Source organism: Heteronotia binoei, chromosome 13 (assembly GCF_032191835.1).
Source record: "Heteronotia binoei isolate CCM8104 ecotype False Entrance Well chromosome 13, APGP_CSIRO_Hbin_v1, whole genome shotgun sequence".
NCBI classification, from domain to species: domain Eukaryota; kingdom Metazoa; phylum Chordata; class Lepidosauria; order Squamata; family Gekkonidae; genus Heteronotia; species Heteronotia binoei.
The window spans coordinates 32401927-32422513 of NC_083235.1; the positions used below are offsets into that span (position 1 = coordinate 32401927).

A 20587-nucleotide genomic window follows, 5' to 3' on the forward strand; every position below is an offset into this window, starting at 1 on the left:
AGCACAGAGAAAGGAGAACAAAACATGGAAGGTGCATATCCATCTTGTATTTGTTTGTTTTAATTTTTTCTAACATGCCTTTCTCTCTTCTCAGAGGGACCCACAGAAGCTTACAAAAACAACAGTCACATTGAGCTAAAACACATTAAAATACAGTGATCCATATGTCAGAGATCCAAGTCTGGGTCCCCTGGCTGACTGCTCCTTGTCCCTTGAACAATACCCAGTCCTGTGGATCCTTCAGGTTAAATGCACACCCATAAAACAGACCTTTGAAATATATAAAAAGGTAAAGGTAGTCCCCTGTGCAAGCACCAAGTCGTTACCGAACCATGGGGTGATGCTACATCATGGCATTTTCTTGGTAGACTTTTTTTTTTTAAACGAGGTGGTTTGGCTTTGCCTTCCGCAGTCATCTACACTTCCCCCCCAGCAAGCTGGGTACTCATTTTACCGACCTCGGAAGCATGGAAGGCTGAGTCAACCATGAGCTGACTACCTGAACCCAGCGGGATTGAACGGTTTAAAAGGCTTCACTACAAAATGCAGTCTCTACAGTTTAGCAACAGAGAAAATAAAAAAGCTAAATTATTGATTCTGACGTACTGACAAGAGGTTAGGAATTTGCAAACTTGGTAAGTAGGTTTCCACCAATAATTAAGAAGTTGTTACAGGGTAAAAAGACACTGACAAGAAAAGTGTAAAATCTTTATTTACAGAATGAGACTTTAAGGAACAGAGGAAATGATCGTTGTACAGAGTAATATTCATCATTTGCCATCTAATGGAATAAGTACTGCTGTCACTAGTAGAGTGCAGGTCAGTTTTCTTTACTGAGTTGTTTGGAAAAATTATAACAATGTTTACTATTAAAGAATTATTATGGTGATGTTTATTTGTAATACAGTCCATCAGTGGAAGAGATTTTCAAAGCAAAGGATAAATGGCCATTGTCTTTGTCTTGGACTGGACCTAGTGGACTTTTGCATATCTACATAATTTGGACTTTACATGGAATATGTATTATTCCATGTATTGCATTGAATATGTGGGATGTATGATATTTTCAAGTAACAATAAGAGTATTTTTCTACATTGTTTTTGATGTTATTAATGACAATTGATATATTTAATTGTGATATAGCAATAGGTTGGTTAGTGGAGGATAGCATAGGAATGGTTCTATTGGTCTGTTGTTCATTACATCGTGACTCCTTCTTTGACTTTTGTATATGAGTATATAAAATTAGCATGGCTTCCCACTGGCCTATACTCTTATTGTATATCATCAAGGGATATCACAAAATTGGCCCTGGCCACCCTTAACCAAAGAACCTCTCAAGCACTGTTGCCTCCAGGTTTTTCTAAAAATGGAAAGAATCAAAATGCTCCAAAGCCTCTAAGGGGAGCCCAAATCTTGCCTTAAACAAATACTCCATGACAACTCAGTTCTTCTACAGGATGTGATTCCTTTTTCTGCTCTACGTTGTCTGCTCCAGAGAGCTGGAGGGTAGCTCAGTAATAAAAACGTCCTTTGTTCTTCTTTCCCAGAATAGATTGTGGACACAGTGCTGCCTGTAGAAAATTCTGGGAAATTTCTTCAAGTTCAAAAGGCAAATGCCTGAGGCCACTGATTTGGACTGTGATATACCGATCTTATATCGACTGTTTTGGCTTCCACTTCATTTATGGGCCCTGTCAAAAGTGTGGGCTTTGATTCTTACCATTATGTATCTCAAGGACAGACTCCTCTAACATGAAGCTGCCCACACAGTTAGGTCAACTGGGGAGGTCCTGGTCCCTGACCTTCTTGCTTCAGAGGTCTGGATAGCAGAGGCTTTAGATAAGGTTTTATCATAGGTGGTAGGGATGCCAGCCTCCAGGTGAAGCCTGGAAATCCCTTGGAATTACAGCTCACCTTAGGGCCGCCAAGCCCTTGGGCCGCGCGGGGGTTCTCCCGCCTGGAGGTTCCCAACCCACTGGCCCACATTGGGCCGGCGGGGGGAACCTCCCCCAACATTGCTAGTATGATATCATCGCGCCAGCGACATCGCTCACCAGCCACTCTAAGCGTTTCTAGGAAAACTCTATGGTTTTCCTGGACACTCTTACCGATTTGGAAGGGGATTTGGCAACCCTAGTTCATCTCCAGACTACAGAGATCAGTTCCCTTGGAGAAAATGGCTGGTTTGGAGGGTGGAGTCTATGGCATTGTACCCCACTGAGGTCCCTGTGCTCCTCAGCCTCCATTCTCAAATCTTCAGGAGTTTCCCAACCTGGATCTGGAAATCCTACACCTTCCATCACCTGCCAGTGGCCAGAGGGGACCTGGCAACCCTAGGTAGAACAAAGACTTTGGAACTCTCATCCCATGGTGTGCTTTTTACCTTTCCCTTTTGGAGTCACATCAAGCCCTTTTTTGGGTGGGCTTTTGGATCAGCTTGATGCCTTTGATGTTCTGGGTTTTATTTGAATGCTTAAATCTGTGCTTTAAAGATTGGGGTATAATGTAGTTGCTTTATTTGTGACTTTTAAAAAATCAGTTGCTGCTTTGTGACTTGTTTCATCTGTTGCTACTTTTATCTCCAGATGTTTTATTCATCTTTGAGTTAGGTTTAGATAAATTGTGTTTAAGATTTTATTATAAACGGCCTTGGTAAATTTTCCTCAAAGTAGGTAGAATAATGTTTTTAATTGTTCTTATTGATACTTTCTCACTTAATATCTGGCAACCCTAGGAATAACAGCAGTGCAATGTTTAAAGATAGATTTTCCATTTCAGTTAGGGTTGCCATGCTTGTTTTGGAAAATACCTGGAGACTTTTGGAGGTGGAGCCTAGAGAGGATGGGGTTTGAAGAGGGGAGGGTCCTCAGCATGGTACAATGCCATAGACTCCACCCTTCAAAGCAGCCATTTTCTCCAGGGGATCTGATCTCTGCCAGCTGGAGCTCAGTTGTAAAAGCAGGAGATCTCCAGGCCCCACCTGGAAGCTGGTAACCCTAATTCCAGTGTTGCACATGGGTCCTTCCGTGGCAAGCAGTATAGAGCAGCAGTTATAGAACCAGGACTGAAAGAACCAGGCCTCAGATTCAGCAGGAGCTCACAGGAGCACAGCTCCTGAACCTTTCTGAGGGTTCCACCCTCCCCATCTAACTTGTCCATTGAATAGATGCAGCTGCATAACAATCCCTGGATTAGGAGAGCGGGCAGCTAGCCAGCCACCAGGGGGCTTTGCCACACCCCCAGAAGCCCTCACGAACCCCTGGAGAAGTCCACACCACCATTTCTCCACTTCTTATGTGATTTTGAGTGGTGCGTGGCTTGCTGGCCTTTTGACTGGGGAGGGGGCAGCCCAGAACCCAAGGTGAGCAATGTCTGCTTGGGCTGGCTGGATTTCTAGCCAGCACAAGCATGCCTCGCTCGCCAGGGGGCTCTCCTTTCTTGCATCGAGTTGCTTTTGGTTGGGGGTGGTGGTGGCATATGTTAATGAGTTATACTTAGGGTTGCCAATCCCCAGGTGGGGCAGGGGATCCCCTGGTTTGGAGGCCCTCCCCCCGCTTCAGGGTTGTCAGAAAGCAGGGGGGAGGGGAGGGAAATGTCTGCTGGGAACTCTGTTATTCCCTATGGAGATTTATTCCCATAGAAAATCATGGAGAATTGATCTGTGGGTATCTGGGGCTTTGGGGGGGGCTGTTTTTTGGGGTAGAGGCACCAAATTTTCAGTATAGCATCTAGTGCCTCTCCCCAAAATACCCACCAAGTTTCAAAAAGATTGGACCAGGGGGTCCAATTCTATGAGCCCCAAAAGAAGTATCCTTCATGATTTCCTATGGAAGGAAGGAATTGAAAAGGTGTGCTGTCCCTTTACATGTGATGGCCAGAACACCCTTGGAGTTCAATTATGCTTGTCACAGCCTTGATCTTGGCTCCACCCCTAATGTCTCCTGGCTCCACCCTCAAAGTCTCCTGGCTCCACTCCCAAAGTCCCCAGATATTTCTTGAATTGGACTTGGCAACTCTAGTTATACTAATGAGCTCTACCACCTATTTTTCTACAAAATTACCCATGGAAATAACACAGATTCAGATCCTCAAGCTTCCATGAAATTTGCAGAATAGCTGTTGGTCAGTCATAGCCTTGCCTATTTTACAAGGCTGTTGTGAGGATAAAATGGGGTGGAACTATGTATGCCATCATTAATTCCTTGGAGGAATGATTGGGTAGAATATAATAATTTTTTAAAAATGAGGAAAACACTTTAACACACTGGCCCAAGGATTAATTGTAACAGTAGAGTATGCTCAAGTGGGAGCTATTACAAAATGTCTCTGTTTCGTATAATGAAGATAGCTTCAGGTGAGTAGCCGTGTTCATCTGAATCAGCAGAACAAAGTTTGAGTCTACTGGCACCTTTTATTCTGGGTGTAAGCTTTCATGTGCATGCACACTGAAGATGTGTGCATGCACATGAAAGCTTATGCCCTGAATAAAACTTTGTTGGTCTCAAAGGTGCCACTAGATTCAGATTTTGTTCTGTTTCATATTAGATCGCAGGGCCGGCCCTGCCCCTGTGCAAACTAGACAATTGCCTAGGGTGCCAGCCTTCTGGAGGCACCAAATTGGATGCCCCCCTCATTTGACTCAGTGATGTTTTCAGTGCAGGGAGGCACCAGAAGTTAGCCTTGCCTAGGGTGCCAGACAGTAGAGCCAGCCCTGTTAGTTCAACTATAATGGCTTCTCCCAAAGAAGTCTAAGAGTTGCCTGGTTAGAGTGGTGGAATTCTCTTAGGTCCCCAACAGAGCAATCTAAATGGAGTTACGCTCTTCTAATTCAATTAAGATTAGAAGGGTGTGACTCTGTTTAGGACTGTGCTGCAATTCTACTCGCTTTCCCTCGCTGAACTGTAATTTGAGAGTTCCCTTGGGAAGATTTTTAAATCAGTTGTTTGTAGTGCAGAAAGTTCACCACCCACCCACCGTTCCTTCTCCAGTTTCAGTCTCAATATCGAAGAAGAAGATATTGGATTTATATCCCACCTTATACTCTGAATCTCAGAACGGTCACAATCTCCTTTTACCTCCCCCCCCCACAACAGACACCCTGTGAGGTATGTGGGGCTGAGAGAGCTCTTATAGCAGCTGCCCTTTCAAGGACAATGCCTACCAGAGCTGTGGCTGACCCAAGGTCATTTCAGCAGCTGCAAGTGGAGGAGTGGGGAATCAAACCCAGTTTTCCCAGATAAGAGTCCGTTCACTTAACCACTACACCAAACAGACAAATAAACCAGGTTTCTTCTTTTTTTGTAAAAAATAGTTCATATTTATTATTCAAAGACAATAAATATTATTTAAATATAGCACCAAATAAAAAGCGGTAAGTGAATGTTTGAGTGCAGGCTGTGCAGCAGATGTTTCAAATACAGAAAAGCGGAATGTACTTTGAAAAAAACAATTAATCATGTTAACAGCTTCTGCCACCTTGCAGGAAGAACTTTTATAAATTATAGGCTAAAATATAAATATGTATTAAATATGAATGATTTTTAGCATAACATTAATAATAAAAACTTGGTGAATATATATGAAAAAGAGTAATTGCACATTCTGACAGGGTATATTGAACCCAACTTTGAATCCTTTGTGTTTGCTTTTTTCCCAATATATGAAGTCCCCTTATACCAAGTCCACTGTCTCCGTTTTGTCTCTGCTTTGACTGGCAGAGGCTGTAGTCAAGTACAGAAAGATTTCTGTTACTAAATAATCTTTTGCTGGAGATGACCCAGTTCTAGTTTCAAGCACAAGATAGGAGAGGAAGTTTGGCATTTCACCAGGCTTTCTAAACCTGAGTGAGGACATGTAAGACTTCCAGAAATGTTTGGTTTTTTCCCCTGTACATAGCAAGTGAAGCAGGCTGTATCTACAAAATAATAATAATAGTCACAGAAGATTGCATGTTGACATTCACCTGATGTTAGGGTTACCATATTTTGAAAAGCGAAAAAGAGGACACATTTCCCGACTGACTACTTCAACTGATCACTATGACAAATCTAATTTTGAACATACACTGAAGCTTGCCTCCACTGGGGGACTATAGGGCAAAACAGGCTCAGCCTCCCAACCCCAAAAGAGGACATTTTCATCAGTGTTTTAAAAAGAGCCCCAAAAAGGATGGCCACCCAAAAAAAGACAGTATGTCCTTTAAAAAGACGACATTGGGTAACCTTACTTGGTTTTGCATTCAATGTGGCAGGGGTCCTCAACACGGTTGCCAACTGGCTGGGAAGGGATGCCCTGTCCCTTTAACACACATTTAATGTGCAAAAATGGGCATTGGAGCTTTTCATGGCATGGAGGCAAATTACAAAAGCTGAAAATTGCTTCCAGATCAAATTGTTATTAAAGGGACAGCTTGAGGGACCGGTTTTAAAAGTTGGCATCCGTAGGACTATTCAACCTAATTGAATCTATTGGCTCTTTTGGAAGTTTTGGGAAAGGGTAATAGGCACTTTGACAAAATGGCTGCCATAAAAGCAGAGCCAATCACAAAATGGCTGACATAGGAGGGAATTACAAAATGGTGGGAAGTTTCAAACTAAGCATCCTCCTGTGATGGGGACAGTTATTTCCATATGGGCACTTCTGGTGGACCCAAAGCTGATGCTGCGTATGGTCTTCCAGTGAGGTGGAAGAAAACCAGGATTAGCTCTTTGCTTTAGAAAAGAGGTATGTGGAGGGCTGAATCAGGTGGGAACCAGAAACACATTGCTGGGCACCGCACTGAAGATCACTGCAAAATGCCATCCACTAACTCACATTTAAGAGAGAGGACCACTTCAACTTGAAGTGGATTTTGCGAATCGTGACTCAATGGACTGTTGGAAATGCATATCTGAATGCACACTTGCTATCACATTTACAGCTTCAGTACAGTATGCAAATGCACAGAATTCTAATTGTCTGTTTCTCACTCTTGAACCTGATTTTAGAAAGTCCTGGGAAGCAATAAAGGCAGCACACACGCTCAGAACATCCTGCTCTTCCTGGCATTGCTCTTCAGGTGTGTGTGAACACTCTACAGTGGAAAAGCTCTGGCACAGGAGGACTCCTCCTTAGCAAAGCAGGTCACGAACCTCCCCTTTGAAACCTATCAAAGTGTAAGACATTACAGACAACCTTGGTTACTCCTTGAGCACACCCTAGTCAGTGGAACAATGTTGAACTCTTTCTTCGTCACAGATTATGCTCCTGGCTGTTAGTCTCTTGAGTGTCCAGCAAGACATTCAGAAGATCAGCTTCACTCCAGCCTACTAGGCAATTTCCCCTCTTGGCCTCGTGCTCTTTTGTGCCTCGTTGGGGAAGCTCAGGTCGGTGGTTCTGCTTCAAGCCTGCATTAGCGGCTCAGAAACTGGAGGCTGATTTCTGTCTCGGGTACCAAGAGAGTGCGCGTCATGGGTTTCACAGCATGTCCTTCTTGTGCTGGCTTTACTTCAAAATGCATCAAGATCTTCAATGAAGAAAGAAAAAAAGGATACATTTTAGCACCCTTTGAGCCAAAGCTTCATTTATGTATTTTAGAAAGAGTAATTATAGTGCCATCCAAGGTCATTTTAGCTCAGGAAAGCCATGTGAAGGGGGAAGGCTGAAGCCCCATCTCCTCCACACTCCACTCCTCTAATCTGAGTCCACTCCATGCCTCTAATCTGTTGCTTGTGCTGACCGGATTTTAAATTACAGTGAACCTGGTTTCCCCACAGTAGATTACAGCAGCTATGCAAGAAAAGCAGCAAAACAGATGAACAATGTCATCCTTGGGAAATCTGACCCAATTCACAAAATCTGAACAAAGAAAAGGACAGTTGAGTGAATCCTTGCTGCAGTTCAGGTTTCCAACACCAGCTGTAGACATTCCTGGACATTTGCAAATGCTGCCTTGGAGAATGGAGTTTGGGGAAGAAGCTCAGTGGGGATACGAGGCCATAGAATCCGCCCTCTGAAGCCTCCATTTCCCTCCAAGAGAATGAGACCAATTTTCCACTAGCCTTATGCCGCTCTCACGCTCCTCTTCTCTGTGGGGTTTCCGTCGGATTTCACACTATCTGCCCCGGGGCTGCAACTAGCTTAGCCTTTTTCACTCGGCAAACAGAAACTGGTTTTCAGTCTTCAGAGGATCTTGTTTGCTGCACAAAAGAGGCGGAATGAGTTGCAGCCTCAGGGCAGTTTAAGCGAAATCCAACAGAAGCCCCGCTGAGAAGAGGAGAGTGAGAGCGAGGTAAGGCTAGTCGGAAATCAGTGCTGAGATAGTTCTAGGAGAACTTTAGGGCCCACCTGGTTTAAAAGGCTGCCACTGTGCTGAAAGAGCTCTGCAACTGCTTCTCTACACCACAAGCTGTATCCCAAATATATTGTGCCAGGGTTCAGGGACTCCAGAAGCAGGTTGTTGGGATGCATGAAAAGTTGTTCACTTTCCATGCTAGAAACATGGTGGAACATCCCACAAACACTATGTCTCATGGCCATCCCCAGAAATCTCCAGCTGGCCACTGTTGGAACTGAATGCTGGACTGGATGCCTCTTAGGCTGGCGCTGTCCAGCTGTTCTGAAGGCTGACACATTCAATCATATCAGCTTTATAGTATAAATTGACCTTCTTGGGGGAAAGCTACATTTCCTCCTAGCCCTAACAGCACAGAGACTCACCCTGGCCAGAGCCAGATACACTTCCAGCTCTGCGATGCGCCGGCCTACACAGCTGCGCTTGCCAAAGCCAAAAGGGATGGAGGCGTAGGGGTGATGTGAGTCTTCCTTTTGCAGCCATCGCTCCGGCTGGAAGGAGTTGGGATTGGAGAAGTACTTCTCATCACGAGAGGTGGCATACTGGCAGAGGCTGATCAGAGTCTGAGAAAGGAAAAGGGTATCATAAGAAAAGCAGTCCAGAAATCCATGTCTGAGAGCACACATGCACAATCTATTTGTACTACAAGCCCAACCACTAAGGAGGCCTCTTAGCTTTGTTGTATCCAACCCATTCTCCTTCTTTAGGTGTTTCATCTGGACGCCCTTCTGGAGTATGGCCTTTTTTCAACTGACTATCCCCATTTTTCCTGTACATCTGCTGCCCCTGGAGTTTCAACGTCATTTTTCAAACCCTTCCATGGGCCCGCCTTAGAATATTAGATTTGTGGCCATGACTCACTTTTTTAGGGATGATGTAGTTTCCCACTTGGATATCCTTGTCCGAGATGACACGTGCATTGCCAGGAATCACGGGGTACAGCCTGCAGGGAGAAATGCAGAAGTGAAGTGAGTCTAAAGCAACCATTTCTCACATGTTGCAAGGCACATGGGTACAGGCTAACCATCTGGCTAAGTGACCACGTTCATACAGCTGTCAAGATCCAAAGGAGAGCATTTATAATAACCCAGCTTATCTATAGCCTGCATTTCTTGCTGAAACGCAGCTGTCTTGCTAAAGGAGATAAAGATGGGAGTTTGAGTCTTCTCAGTTGCAAAGTTCTCAAAGACCCTGCAAGGGCATGATCATGGGAAATGTTCTTCAAGTTCCTGCAAAATGGAGAAAGGATCCTTCCTTGACACAGACCTTAAAAGACCTCATGTCTTAATATTGGCTCCAAGTTTTGCTTCGCTTTTGGTTGGCAGTCTCCCCTTCCTCTGGTTCATCTGGATTTGTGTGGCTGTCATCAGTGCCAGCCCTAGACTATCTGGCACTCTAGGCAAGGCTAATCTCTGGCACCTCTCCCCCTGCACCAAGTCGCATGGGGGGCACCCAATTTTCTGCCCCCTGAAGGGTGGCACCCTAGGCAATTGCCTAGTTTGCCTAGTGGCAGGGCCAGCCCTGGCTGTCATCTATCTGAATTGCTACCAATCTGATGCTCTGTGATTTGTTGCTGATGTTTTGAAAAGTCTGGGGCTGTTCTGTCTATGCTGCTGAAACCGGGCTGATGCTTTTAACAGTCTGATCAGATGTTGGTTGCTAGTGCCTCTCCATCTGCTCCTGCATGAGAACTCACCTCAGTGTTTCCTTCATCACCGCCTTCAGCAGGGGCATTTTGGCTACATCAGCAGCTGTCGGGACAGGGTTGTCTTTCATTGTTGCCATAATTTCCTTGTAGAGGTTTGCCTGCACCTGAGGGTGTCGGGAGAGTTCATACAGGCTCCAGGACAAAGTGCTTGAGATCTGCAGAGATCCAGACAAGGCTAGATTAATCAATAGGCAGAGCAGGCTAGAAGAGACCATATGAAAGGCTTCGTTGAAGCACTGGGCAGAGCATATCAGGATAGCAGAGGCTATGCTTGTGCAAAAATTCAGCCATCTGGCAGAATATGCATGGTGTACAGTGGAACAGCCATTCATGCTATCCTGAAGTAAAAGATTAATAACTAGGGACTGTGTTTGCCCTTGTAGCTAAATTCTAAGTCTCAGGTCCCGTCAGGTACACTGCACGTGCACAGAAGTACCCTTTTCAAAACACAGCAACTTTGCTGAGTGACAACACTGGAAATTATATACTTGATTGCTTACCGCCCCCCCCCCCCCCCGGTAAGGCAGACAAAGGAGGGAGTGAGGCATGTGGTACGGTGGTTAGGGCACTGGACAAGGACTTGGAGAACAGGGTTCAAATCCTCGCTCTCAGGAAGTTTACTGGAGGTGTGATCCTACATAGTGTTATTCCAGTCTAAGCCCGCTGTGGGGGTCCCTGAGCCAGACATTCTTGTTTTTAATTACCTCACATGGTTGTTGTGATAAAATAGGGAGGGGGGAGAGGGCAAACCATATACACTACCCTGAATTTTTTGGAGGAAAGGGTGGGCTAAACATCAAAAAGGAAAATGTTGGCCAGAGAGGAGTCCCAGAACACAGGCCTCTGGGATGCTTGGGTGGGAAAAATCGTATAGATAATCCAGAAAGGATTATCTGAGACCACAGCATATGCACGTCAGCCTCAGAAACCCATCACCATTAATCTTCCTGCATTTGTCCATCCTACAGACCTATTTCAACATAGCAGCTGAGCACTTCAACAAGGTTTCAACAAGCAGGAGACCAAAATCCTCCTGGTGCATTTTAGGAAATAGTTCCCCAAAATGCTCACCGTGTCCACGCCAGCCAACAAAAGTTCAGTCACATTCCCATAGATGGATTTCATGGACAATTTCTCCTGAGCCAGGTAGTAAGTCAAATATTTCCCTTCCACCTTCTCCCCGTGTGAGATCCTCTCTGAAATCTCCGCCATCCGCTTGTCAATGTGTCCCTTGGCTGAAAAGAAATTGGCAAGAAATGAACACTTGTTTCCCTGGGATAACCATCAAGCGACACATCCTATCACTGTTAAAAACATGTCACCTTTGACAGGCTGGTGTGTCAGTCGCACAGTCGAGTCCGACTCTTTGCGACCCCATGGACAAAGTAACGCCAAGCTAGTACTGTACAATTCAGCACAAGAAGGAGAAAGGTATTAAAGGAAAGTATAGATCAGAGGAAAGTATAGGTTAGGACAATTATGATGGCAAATATTGTTCTCCAGACTGGAGGGTACTTCTTTGAGGAGCAACTACATGACATAATTGCATCCCAGTAGCAAAGAGGCTAGACAGGGAGCACACTATGAAATACAACAATTACATTAGGAAGAATACTTAGTAGCTCAGCTGTTGGGAAACTACCAAGTTTCTAGTCCTCATTGAGAACAGCTTTTTACAAATCCTAGATGGCAAGTGTTTCTTAGTGGCTTAACACAAAATGATATCTGGAACAGAAGTATCCAGTGGGCAATGATTATCCTTCCCAACCACCAAAATTGTTAGTGGCCTCAGAATTGTGGAATTCTCTGCCAAAAGTTAGTGAAGCCAGGGACTACTGAAATCTAGGAAATGCTATTAAAACTATTCTTCTTATGCAGGCTTTCCGTAGCGTATAAAAACTGGTAAACGTGACAAATTGTTTTGTTGGTTTTAATTCTGTTTATTGGATTATTTGTAAATTGCTCTGGGACATGTGGAATCAAGAGCCGTAGAAGTTCAGTTAATAGCTGGAAGAATATAATAATTACTGAAGAAAAAGGTTTTCCAGCTTCTGGGGAAAACCCCACACCTTTTCATTGCAGCTATAGACTTGCAGCAATTGCGTAGATGTATGCAAATGTGCTTAGTCAGCAGCAAAGGTACAGAAAAGCACAAGCACCTGGAAACACACTGGTTGGTACTACGATGCCCATGGGCACTGTGTTGGAGATCATTGTGCTATATCAACTTTGAAATAAGTCAGACAGCTCTTCTTTCCCAGCATGGATACTCACCAAATGCAAACATGTAGTCCCAGGACTCGCAGAATTTCTGCCATGGCTTAGGAAAGATGCGATGCAAGATCTTGGGCATTGCCATGGTGAGAAGGGTCATGACAAACATGGTGTTGATAGAACTAATGAAAGTCTCTGTCTCCTTGGGCACTTTGGGCTCCAAGCAACCGATGCGGGATTCAAAGAGGACCGAAGAGATGCCTAAGAGGGAAGGGAAGTCCAGAAAGAGGACGAGTCAGGATCAATGGAATCACCAGAGCAGATTACAATCTGAAAGCCCATCTTGACTCATTTTTTGCCCAACCCTGAAGATGTAACTTGGGGGTGGTGGAGAAACTGGAAATGGGGAAATCAATCTGTCCTTCTCCTGCTGTTGAGAAGGTGATTACTTAAAACTTACTCATTTCACAAATTCAGCAAAGGGAAACCAACAAGCATTTTTTTTAAATGGACTGGTGCATGACTAACCCTGCTTGTGAATTATTTGGCACATGTCCAGATGACAGTGTTGCCATATCCTGAAAAATCTGCAGCAATATGGGCAGAACCTGTACATGACACATTCATAAGACTATGGGTGCTTTATGGTGCGAGGAGGGTGTATGAGTTGGCTTTGCTGGCATTTGCCTTCCAGAAATCAAGTGGCATGTAGAAAAAAGCAGAATTCATCAGGATGAAAATGTCTATAGCCTGTGAGCTTCCAAGTGAAGCAATTCCCCAATTAAACAACAGGAGCTACCACCAAAGTTTTATGCCTAGCAACGCCAGGTTCTGCAGGCTACATAGGGTGGCCAGGTCCTCCCTGGCCACCAGTGGGGGGGCGAGGGGAAGGGTTGCCAGATCCAGGTTGGGAAAGCCCTGAAGATTTGGGGGTGAAGTCTGGGGAGGACAGAGACCTCAGTGGGGTACAGTGCCATACAGTCCACTCTTCAAAACATCTATTTTCTCCAGGGAAACTGATCTCTGTAGTCTGGAGAGGAGCTGTAATTCTGTGGGAACCTCAAGTCCTACCTGGAGGTTGGCACCAATGTTCCCTCTAAGGTGCAGAGTCTTGTGAGCAAAAAATCTACTTTGTGAGCCACTGGCATTAAAGTTGTGAGCTACTGCATAAATTATGCTCTGGGGCCATTTTTCCTGAGCTAAGACAAAAATGTGTGAGCTGGAGGCTAAAAATCTGTGACCTAGCTCATGCTAACTCAGCTTACAGGGAATACTGGTTGGCACCCCTAATTGGAACACTGAGTCTGCTTGTCAAGCAAATGAAGAGCTATACAAGGACATACAGCCCCAACATCTGTGCAATTTGGAAGTTTAAAAAAGCTCTGCTAATTAAAGTATTCGATTCACTTTCTGAGATTTCAGGCATTTCCTCACATGCTTTCTAGGAGAGGGAACATGCCTCTTTAAAAATGAACATTTAAAAAAATGAAACTGAAAGGGGTGCTGAATTCCATCCACTGCCAGTTCCAAGAACTCACAGAATGCAAAAACATTAGCAACACGGGAATCTGATGATTATGGGAAAACAACACTGGTGTTGCTGGGACAGAACTGGGTGAAAGGCAGAGAGAAAGCCTCTCACATGACAGTCTGGAATGATCAACCATGTTACAAAATTCCAGGCAGTCTCAGCTTAGACCCACCTCACAGTTCATCCAGAGGCACCCCAGCTTTGCACATACCTTCTAACCCAAACTTGTAGAACTCGCCCGCCACGTCTTTGACCATGTGCTGCTCGTGAAGATTCCGCTGGTGCTCCAGCCGGCCAATGAGATCACTGACCACCTCGTTCAGAGTGCCTGTGTAGGCCTCCACCTCCTTAGGCTTCAACATGTGCTTGCCGAGGATGCTGCGGATTTTCTGCCACTCTTCGCCTTCCCTGGGAAGAGGGAGGAGGCTTTGGTTAGGTTGCTGGGCTGGAGAAGCCCCACAATGAGCAAGAGAGAGCATTGTGCCATTGGAGAACACAGGCACACATCATTCCAAGCGCTGGGATCCAAGCCTTTCCCCTGTACAGGGAAGGATGCAGACTGCCCATAACGCAGCAAATTTTACAGGCCACCCAGGATTACTTGGGCTGTGCTTTGAAAGTGTGGCCCCTAGCTAGTCTGCCTGTTGCATTTCACTTCCTTTCAAATCCTTACTCACATCCTGTGTCTAGATTGCAGAAGCTCCAGCCCAGCTGTTTTTTTTTAAAAAAAATAATAATAAAACACCAAGGAAGCCCTGAGTCACAGCTCCTGAAAGCCTTGAAATGATTTCTCACTCACAGCCCGTACGTTACACAAGCCCAGGCAGGAGCCCAGTTCCTGCGTGATGCATTTCCAGGAAGACGAGCGTGAGAGCAAACAGCCCGGAAGCAGCATTGGGCTTGATTTATGAAACTGGGAGGGGGTCTTCCTCTCCATTTGCAGAGTGCTCAGAATTTGGGGTTCGCTGCTCTTTTGAGTGAGACCAGGGTTTTTTTGGTAGCAGGAACTCCTTTGCATATTAGGCCACACCCCCATGATGTAGCCAGTCCTCCAAGAGCTTATAGGGCTTTTATTACAGGGCCTGCTGTAAGTTCTTGGAGGATTGGCTACATCAAGGGAGTGTGGCCTAATATGCAAAGGAGTCCCTGCTACAAAAAAAGCCCTGAGTGAGATATAATTGCTAAAGGGATCCCCAACATTGTGACTGTGGGCACCTTTCCTGGTGCCTGTCAAGTGTTCTTAGGAAATGGATGGGGCCGGGGGGGGGGCTTTTCCCCAGCAAGGCCTCTGAATGGCCATTCGAGATTTCATTGACTGTGCAGACTTCTAAAAACATTGCTTTGGCATCAGCTACCATCGCAGCATCCTCTTTGCTTTGTGAATGAAGGTATGCTACTGTAGCTAGCTCTGCCTCTTGCAGCATAGCAGCCATTTTGTGGCTGTGCCCACCACTCTTGGAATTCCAAAGAGGCTCATAGGCTTGAAAACGTTGAGCACCCCTGCTTTAAAGTAAAGCCTATTTGGAGAGAGCGTCTATAAAGCTATTAATGGGAATGACTACTCAAAGACAGCCTGCATCCTTCTTTCCTTGGGAGACATGGTTTTGGGGATCGTTCACTGGAATCTTTCCTGATCTTTGCCAGTCATGGCTTAATAAGGACAGAGAAGCACCACAAACTCTGTTGTATGGCTCCACATTCATCCCTTTATCAGACTCCTTGGTTTGAGCTCTTAAACCAATAAGAGTAATTCCTGCCCCCAAAGTGTGTGACAGGTCAAGCCCAGCCAACTCTGGGTTGGGAAATTCCTGGAGATTTGGGGGTGGAGCTGAGGGAGGGCAGGGTTTGTGCTGGACAAGGACCTTAGCAGCATATAATGCCATAGTGTCCCTCTTCTAACGCAGCCATTTTCTCCAGGGAAACTGATCTCTTGTCATCTGGAGATCTGTTGTAACTCCAGGAGATCTCCAGGCCACACTTGGTGGTTGGCAACCCTTGCTTTGCTTCTACCACACGTGATGTTCTCATATGCCCACCACTTTTGCAGAAGCTACAGCAGGGTCTCCTCCCTGCATGGCTGTCATGTTTCAGACAAGGGGTCATCTTTGAAATCTTTCCCTAGAAGTTGCAAGAGGAAGCTGGTGGAGGCAGTCCACAAAACTTCGGAGTGATTTCTGAGAAATGCTAGTAAGGGACGGTCATCAGTGGCCAAACTCATGAGTTTTAAGATGCCACTTCTACAGAGTTTTTATTCAGAAATGCCTTCAAGGATGTGAGGAATGGTCAAATTTTAGGACTGATTTGGTCAGTGGATTGTAGGTATTTGTGTGGATGAGTTTTGCATGATTGACTAACACTGCATTGCGATTTTTATTGTATTCGTGAATCTGGGCAGTGGGTTGTTGCGCTCAGAACGGGAAGGGGGGACAACAGAGCGATCCCATGCCGATTGGATGCTTTAGACAGACACTTCCCTACTCTGACCCCAGTCAGGTTGTTTGTGCGGAAAAAGCAGCAAATACTTACGCAGTCAGCAGCCCATAGGAATGGCCTCGGGCCACTCTATAATCCTTCCAGGAAGAGAGGTCTGAGCGGATGGGGTGCTTGCCTTCCTGTCTCAAGACCTGCTCAATCAGGCTAGGGTCGGCAACGTTGACAGTGAGGATGGGCCCGAAGCTGGCTTTCCATATGGGGCCATATTTGGCTTTGCTTTCAATCTAGGAAAGAAGTGGAAGGCGATTGTTTATTGGGCACCACAGAACGGCCACTGAAGCTTCCCAATTTTTCTCCCCCTTCCCTTTGAATTCCACTTCTGTAGAGTAACCAAAGGCTTTTCTTAAAAAGATGCCAGAAAGAGTAATCAAACTTTGCCACACTCTGCCTTCAGCAGCTGCATGGTAGTCTATATTTTATGCCTGTAAGTTAGTTAGCTGAATTTTAAAAATCATATTAAGAGAAAACAGCTGTATGCAAGGTATGAGTTCAACAGATGAACTCATTGCATCTCTGTGCTGGAGAAAACTACCAGTATGGTGTGGTGGTTAGAATATCAAACTAGGATCTGGGAGACCCAGGTTCGAATCCCCTACATGAACTAGATGAACTACATCCCCTACAGGGCAACTAGAATGATTAAAGGTTTGGAACACTTTCCCTATGAAGAAAGGTTAAAACGCTTGGGGCTCTTCAGCTTGGAGAAATGTCGACTGCGGGGTGACATGATAGAGGTTTACAAGATTATGCACAGGATGGAGAAAGTAGAGAAAGAAGAACTTTTCTCCCTTTCTCACAATACAAAAACTCATGGGCATTCGATGAAATTGCCGAGGAGTCAAGTTAAAATGGATAAAAGGAAGTACTTCTTCACCCAAAGAGTGATTAATATGTGGAATTCACTGCCACAGGAGGTGGTGGCGGCTACAAGCATAGCCAGCTTTAAGAGGGGATTGGATAAAAATATGGAGCAGAGGTCCATCAGTGGCTATTAGCCACAGTATATATATATATATATATATATATATATATATATGTGTGTGTGTGTGTGTGTGTGTGTGTGTGTGTGTATACACACTCACACATATATTGGCCACTGTGTGACGCAGAGTGTTGGACTGGATGGGCCATTGGCCTGATCCAACAGGGCTTCTCTTATGTTCTTATGAAAGCTCTCCAGTTGACCTTGGGCCAGTCACACACTCTAACCTACCTTACAGGGTTGTTGTAAGAATAAAATGGAAGAGAGGAGAATGATGAGATCTGCCTTGTCTTCCCATTGGGCAGAGAGGTAAGAGGTATAAATGAAGTCCATCAGTCAATAAAATAAAATTGGTGTCTCTCATGCAGGGCAGAGAAGCCCCATCAGAAAGCCAGAGAGCTGCCAGCACTGTGACACGGGCATTTGCAATCACATGCTCCTAGGTCATTGCAGGATAGGCACAAACCTAACAAAGCTTGCGTGAAGTGACCGCCCCAAGGGGAATGGAGAAATGGTGTCTGCTCAAGGAACAGATATCCCTAGCACACTGGTGAACTAGCAAGTGCTGCATGCAGAAAGCTCTCTGATAACAGCCCTTAAAAGACCCCACACTTGCAGGGATGCTGTGAGAGCTGAATTTTGGCTTATGGGCTCAGCAAACTGGGGGGGAAAGCAGGCTATGTAGCTTCACATTTGAAGAGTACATTACCCAATCGCTCATGAGACCATTAAAACCAGAATTAAAAATGACCTAACAACACCACTATGTGCTTACGTCTAACACAAATCAAAAGAACTTACTTTGGCAGGGGAGAAGAGATCTTGAAAGCTATGTAGGTTTGTTACTTGGATGGCGGGCCACCAAGGAAGACTCTGCAGAGGAAGGCCATGGCCTCTGCTTCTCACTTGCCTTGAAAGCTCCTTACTGGGTTCACCATATATCAGTTGTGAATTGTAGACAGTTACATAACTATGGCTAGATTATACTCTGTGGGATGTTGGCTATTAAACAGTCATAGAAGATATCTCTCTCTGTCCTCCACTGACTATCATCCTCCCTTCACATCCATGTTCTTTCACATGCTGTGGAAGAGTTTTACTCTGCAGTCTCAAGCAGAGAACTTTTAGGTCCATTGACTATGAAGTGATCAGTGAAAACAGAAAGAATACAACCTTTTGCTGGATAGTAGGCAGGCTTGGGCAGTACCATAACACAATGAAATGCTTTCCCTACATTAATTAAGAGGACAGTGAGATGCACCCTTGATTTCATTGATTCCATAACCAATCAGAATCACAGAGCTGGAAGGGACCTCCAGGGTCATCTAGTCCAACCCCCTGCACAATGCAGGAAACTCACAAACACCTCCCTCTACATTCACAGGATCTTCATTGCTGTCAGATGGCCATCCAGCCTCTGTTTAAAAACCTCCAAGGAAGGAGTTGAATGGCATTCAGAAGCATCTGAACAAGGGATGGCATTTTGCAAAACTTTTAGGTTTGTACATTTTTGACTCCTCCCTGGTATCACTGCCATTTTTCATTTAAAAAAAATAGGTATTCTTATTAAGAACATACTGCTTGCACATTTAAAACAACCTTGTTTGTTTTGCCTGTTTAACATCTGCAGTGGGAGCAAACATTATAATGTTCCCATTGACACCAGCCCCTCCAAAGGGCATGCAGATTTTAAAAAGCCATATTTACAGAGGCAGGTGATCCACACTGCAAGGACCAACTCGCTTGGCTCAACCTAGCAACTAAAACCATGTCTACCTGTGCACTTGCCAAGCTTACACAGGACTGTATTAACAAGCCATCCAAGGGACACGATGCTTAGTCGATATTATTTAAATAGCTTTTTTAACAAGCACATTTGAAGACGGGTGGTAGGCATTGCAAGGCTTAAGCAAACTCAAAGGAAGCTTCTTGTACCTCTTTTTATATCTTTTGCAGGGCACATGTTTAAACTGCTGAGACAAGTGATCAGACACATTAACCAGCTTTATGGCATTAGGAAACTGTGTGTTTGCACATATGAGTAGTTCCTGGCTCTTGGAAAAATCATTCCAAGTGCAACTCCCATTGATTAAATTATGTACATTAATTAATTAATGCAGGATGAGAAGTGTTTTCTAACTGTAAAACACTTGAGAGAAAGTCCTCTTCCATAAACATTCTATTAGAGGGCCAGACGGTATAGTGGTTAGTGTCAGACTAAACAGAATCGCCAACAGTTTGGACACGACTGAATGGTTAGCAACAAAAAGAACCTGGAGAACCAGGTTCAAATCCCTACCCTGCTAGGGAAGCTTGTTGGTCACTTATACACTGTCACCCAGGGCCTTTTTTTCCCTCCTGGAAAAAGCAGTGCTGGAACTCTCAAGAGGGAAATAAAGGAGAAACATACCAGTGCCCCTCATGAACTTTTAAATGTTTTTTGAGAATTTTGTTTCCATAAAGAGGTTCCGGAACTCCATTCCGCTGCGTTCCTCCAGGAAAAAAAAAAAAGCCCTGCTGTCACCTAACCATCCTCACTGGATCATTGTGAGTGTAAAATGGAGTGAAGAACAATATACACAAAACCTTACACTCAGAATTAAACTTCGTTGGTCTTAAAAGTGCCACTGGACTCAAACTTTATTCTGTTGCTTCAGACCAACATGGCTATCCACCTGAATTTATCATTAGGGAGGAATTTATTTACAAATGAAGCAAATAAATATTCTATTATTCATATAAAAATCAGAAAGGAAGAGGATATTCCAAACCCAGGATCCCACTTAGGAGAAAAGTCTTACCTGGAGTTCATGCAATCTGGACAGCCCCTTTTTGCAAAAAAGGTCGGTCAGGAAGCTAAGAGTGCTGGGTCCGGGCATCTCCGCCAGGGTCTTGTAAGTTTTGACAACTTTGGGCTGAGATTTAAAGAGCGGCTCTGCCCAGCTCTCGGGAAAACATCTAGCCAGCAAAGAAGCCTTGTTGGCCAGCTTGATCGTCTGAGACATCTCGGCTTTATATCCTTGGAAGAACTGGGCGAAAAGAAAGAGGTCTTTTTCATAGGGAGCATCATTTTTGACAGCCTTTTATTGATCTGGGACGCACGTGTAGAAGGGCAGGCCACGCCCCCTGGCATGGCTCATTAAGAATCCCCGCCCACTCCGGATGCGTCAAGATTTTGTTATGCAAACACAACTCTCCGAACTGTCCAATCAGAAGAGGCCGCTGAAGGTGTGGGGCAAGGAGGGGAGGGGAGCAGGGGGAGGTTGCATCTCGTGCGGTCTCCGATGCGTTTGGAAAGACTGGAGCAACAAGCGCGAAAATAA

General features: G+C 44.9%; 2 protein-coding genes across 2 annotated transcripts in view; both read right to left on the reverse strand.

Annotated features, from left to right (window-relative positions):
* METTL1 (methyltransferase 1, tRNA methylguanosine) overlaps positions 1-20587 on the reverse strand; it is a 1067043-nt gene that overhangs the window by 1017112 nt on the left and 29344 nt on the right. The gene's annotated exons all lie outside the window — the stretch shown is intronic.
* On the reverse strand, positions 5402-20284 carry LOC132581281 (25-hydroxyvitamin D-1 alpha hydroxylase, mitochondrial). The gene is made up of 9 exons (XM_060252461.1): positions 20066-20284; positions 16316-16506; positions 14001-14197; positions 12319-12519; positions 11116-11279; positions 10033-10199; positions 9198-9279; positions 8702-8899; positions 5402-7508 (listed from the first exon to the last, which is right to left on the reverse strand). The coding sequence occupies exons 1-9, from the start codon at positions 20267-20269 to the stop codon at positions 7395-7397; spliced, it is 1518 nt and encodes a 505-aa protein (XP_060108444.1). The 5' UTR covers positions 20270-20284; the 3' UTR covers positions 5402-7394.

What these genes read in the sequence shown, in the direction of transcription:
- LOC132581281 (XM_060252461.1), bottom strand. Translation starts at nt 20,269, where the DNA reads ATGTCTCAGACGATCAAGCTGGCCAACAAGGCTTCTTTGCTGGCTAGA. An exon ending in TCCTATGGGCTGCTGACTGC is followed by an intron (nt 14,198 to 16,315) that starts GTAAGTATTTGC and finishes CCCTCTTCCCAG; the next exon opens with GGAAGGCGAAGAGTGGCAGA. An exon ending in ACTACATCATCCCTAAAAAA is followed by an intron (nt 8,900 to 9,197) that starts GTGAGTCATGGC and finishes TTCCTTTCTCAG; the next exon opens with ACTCTGATCAGCCTCTGCCA.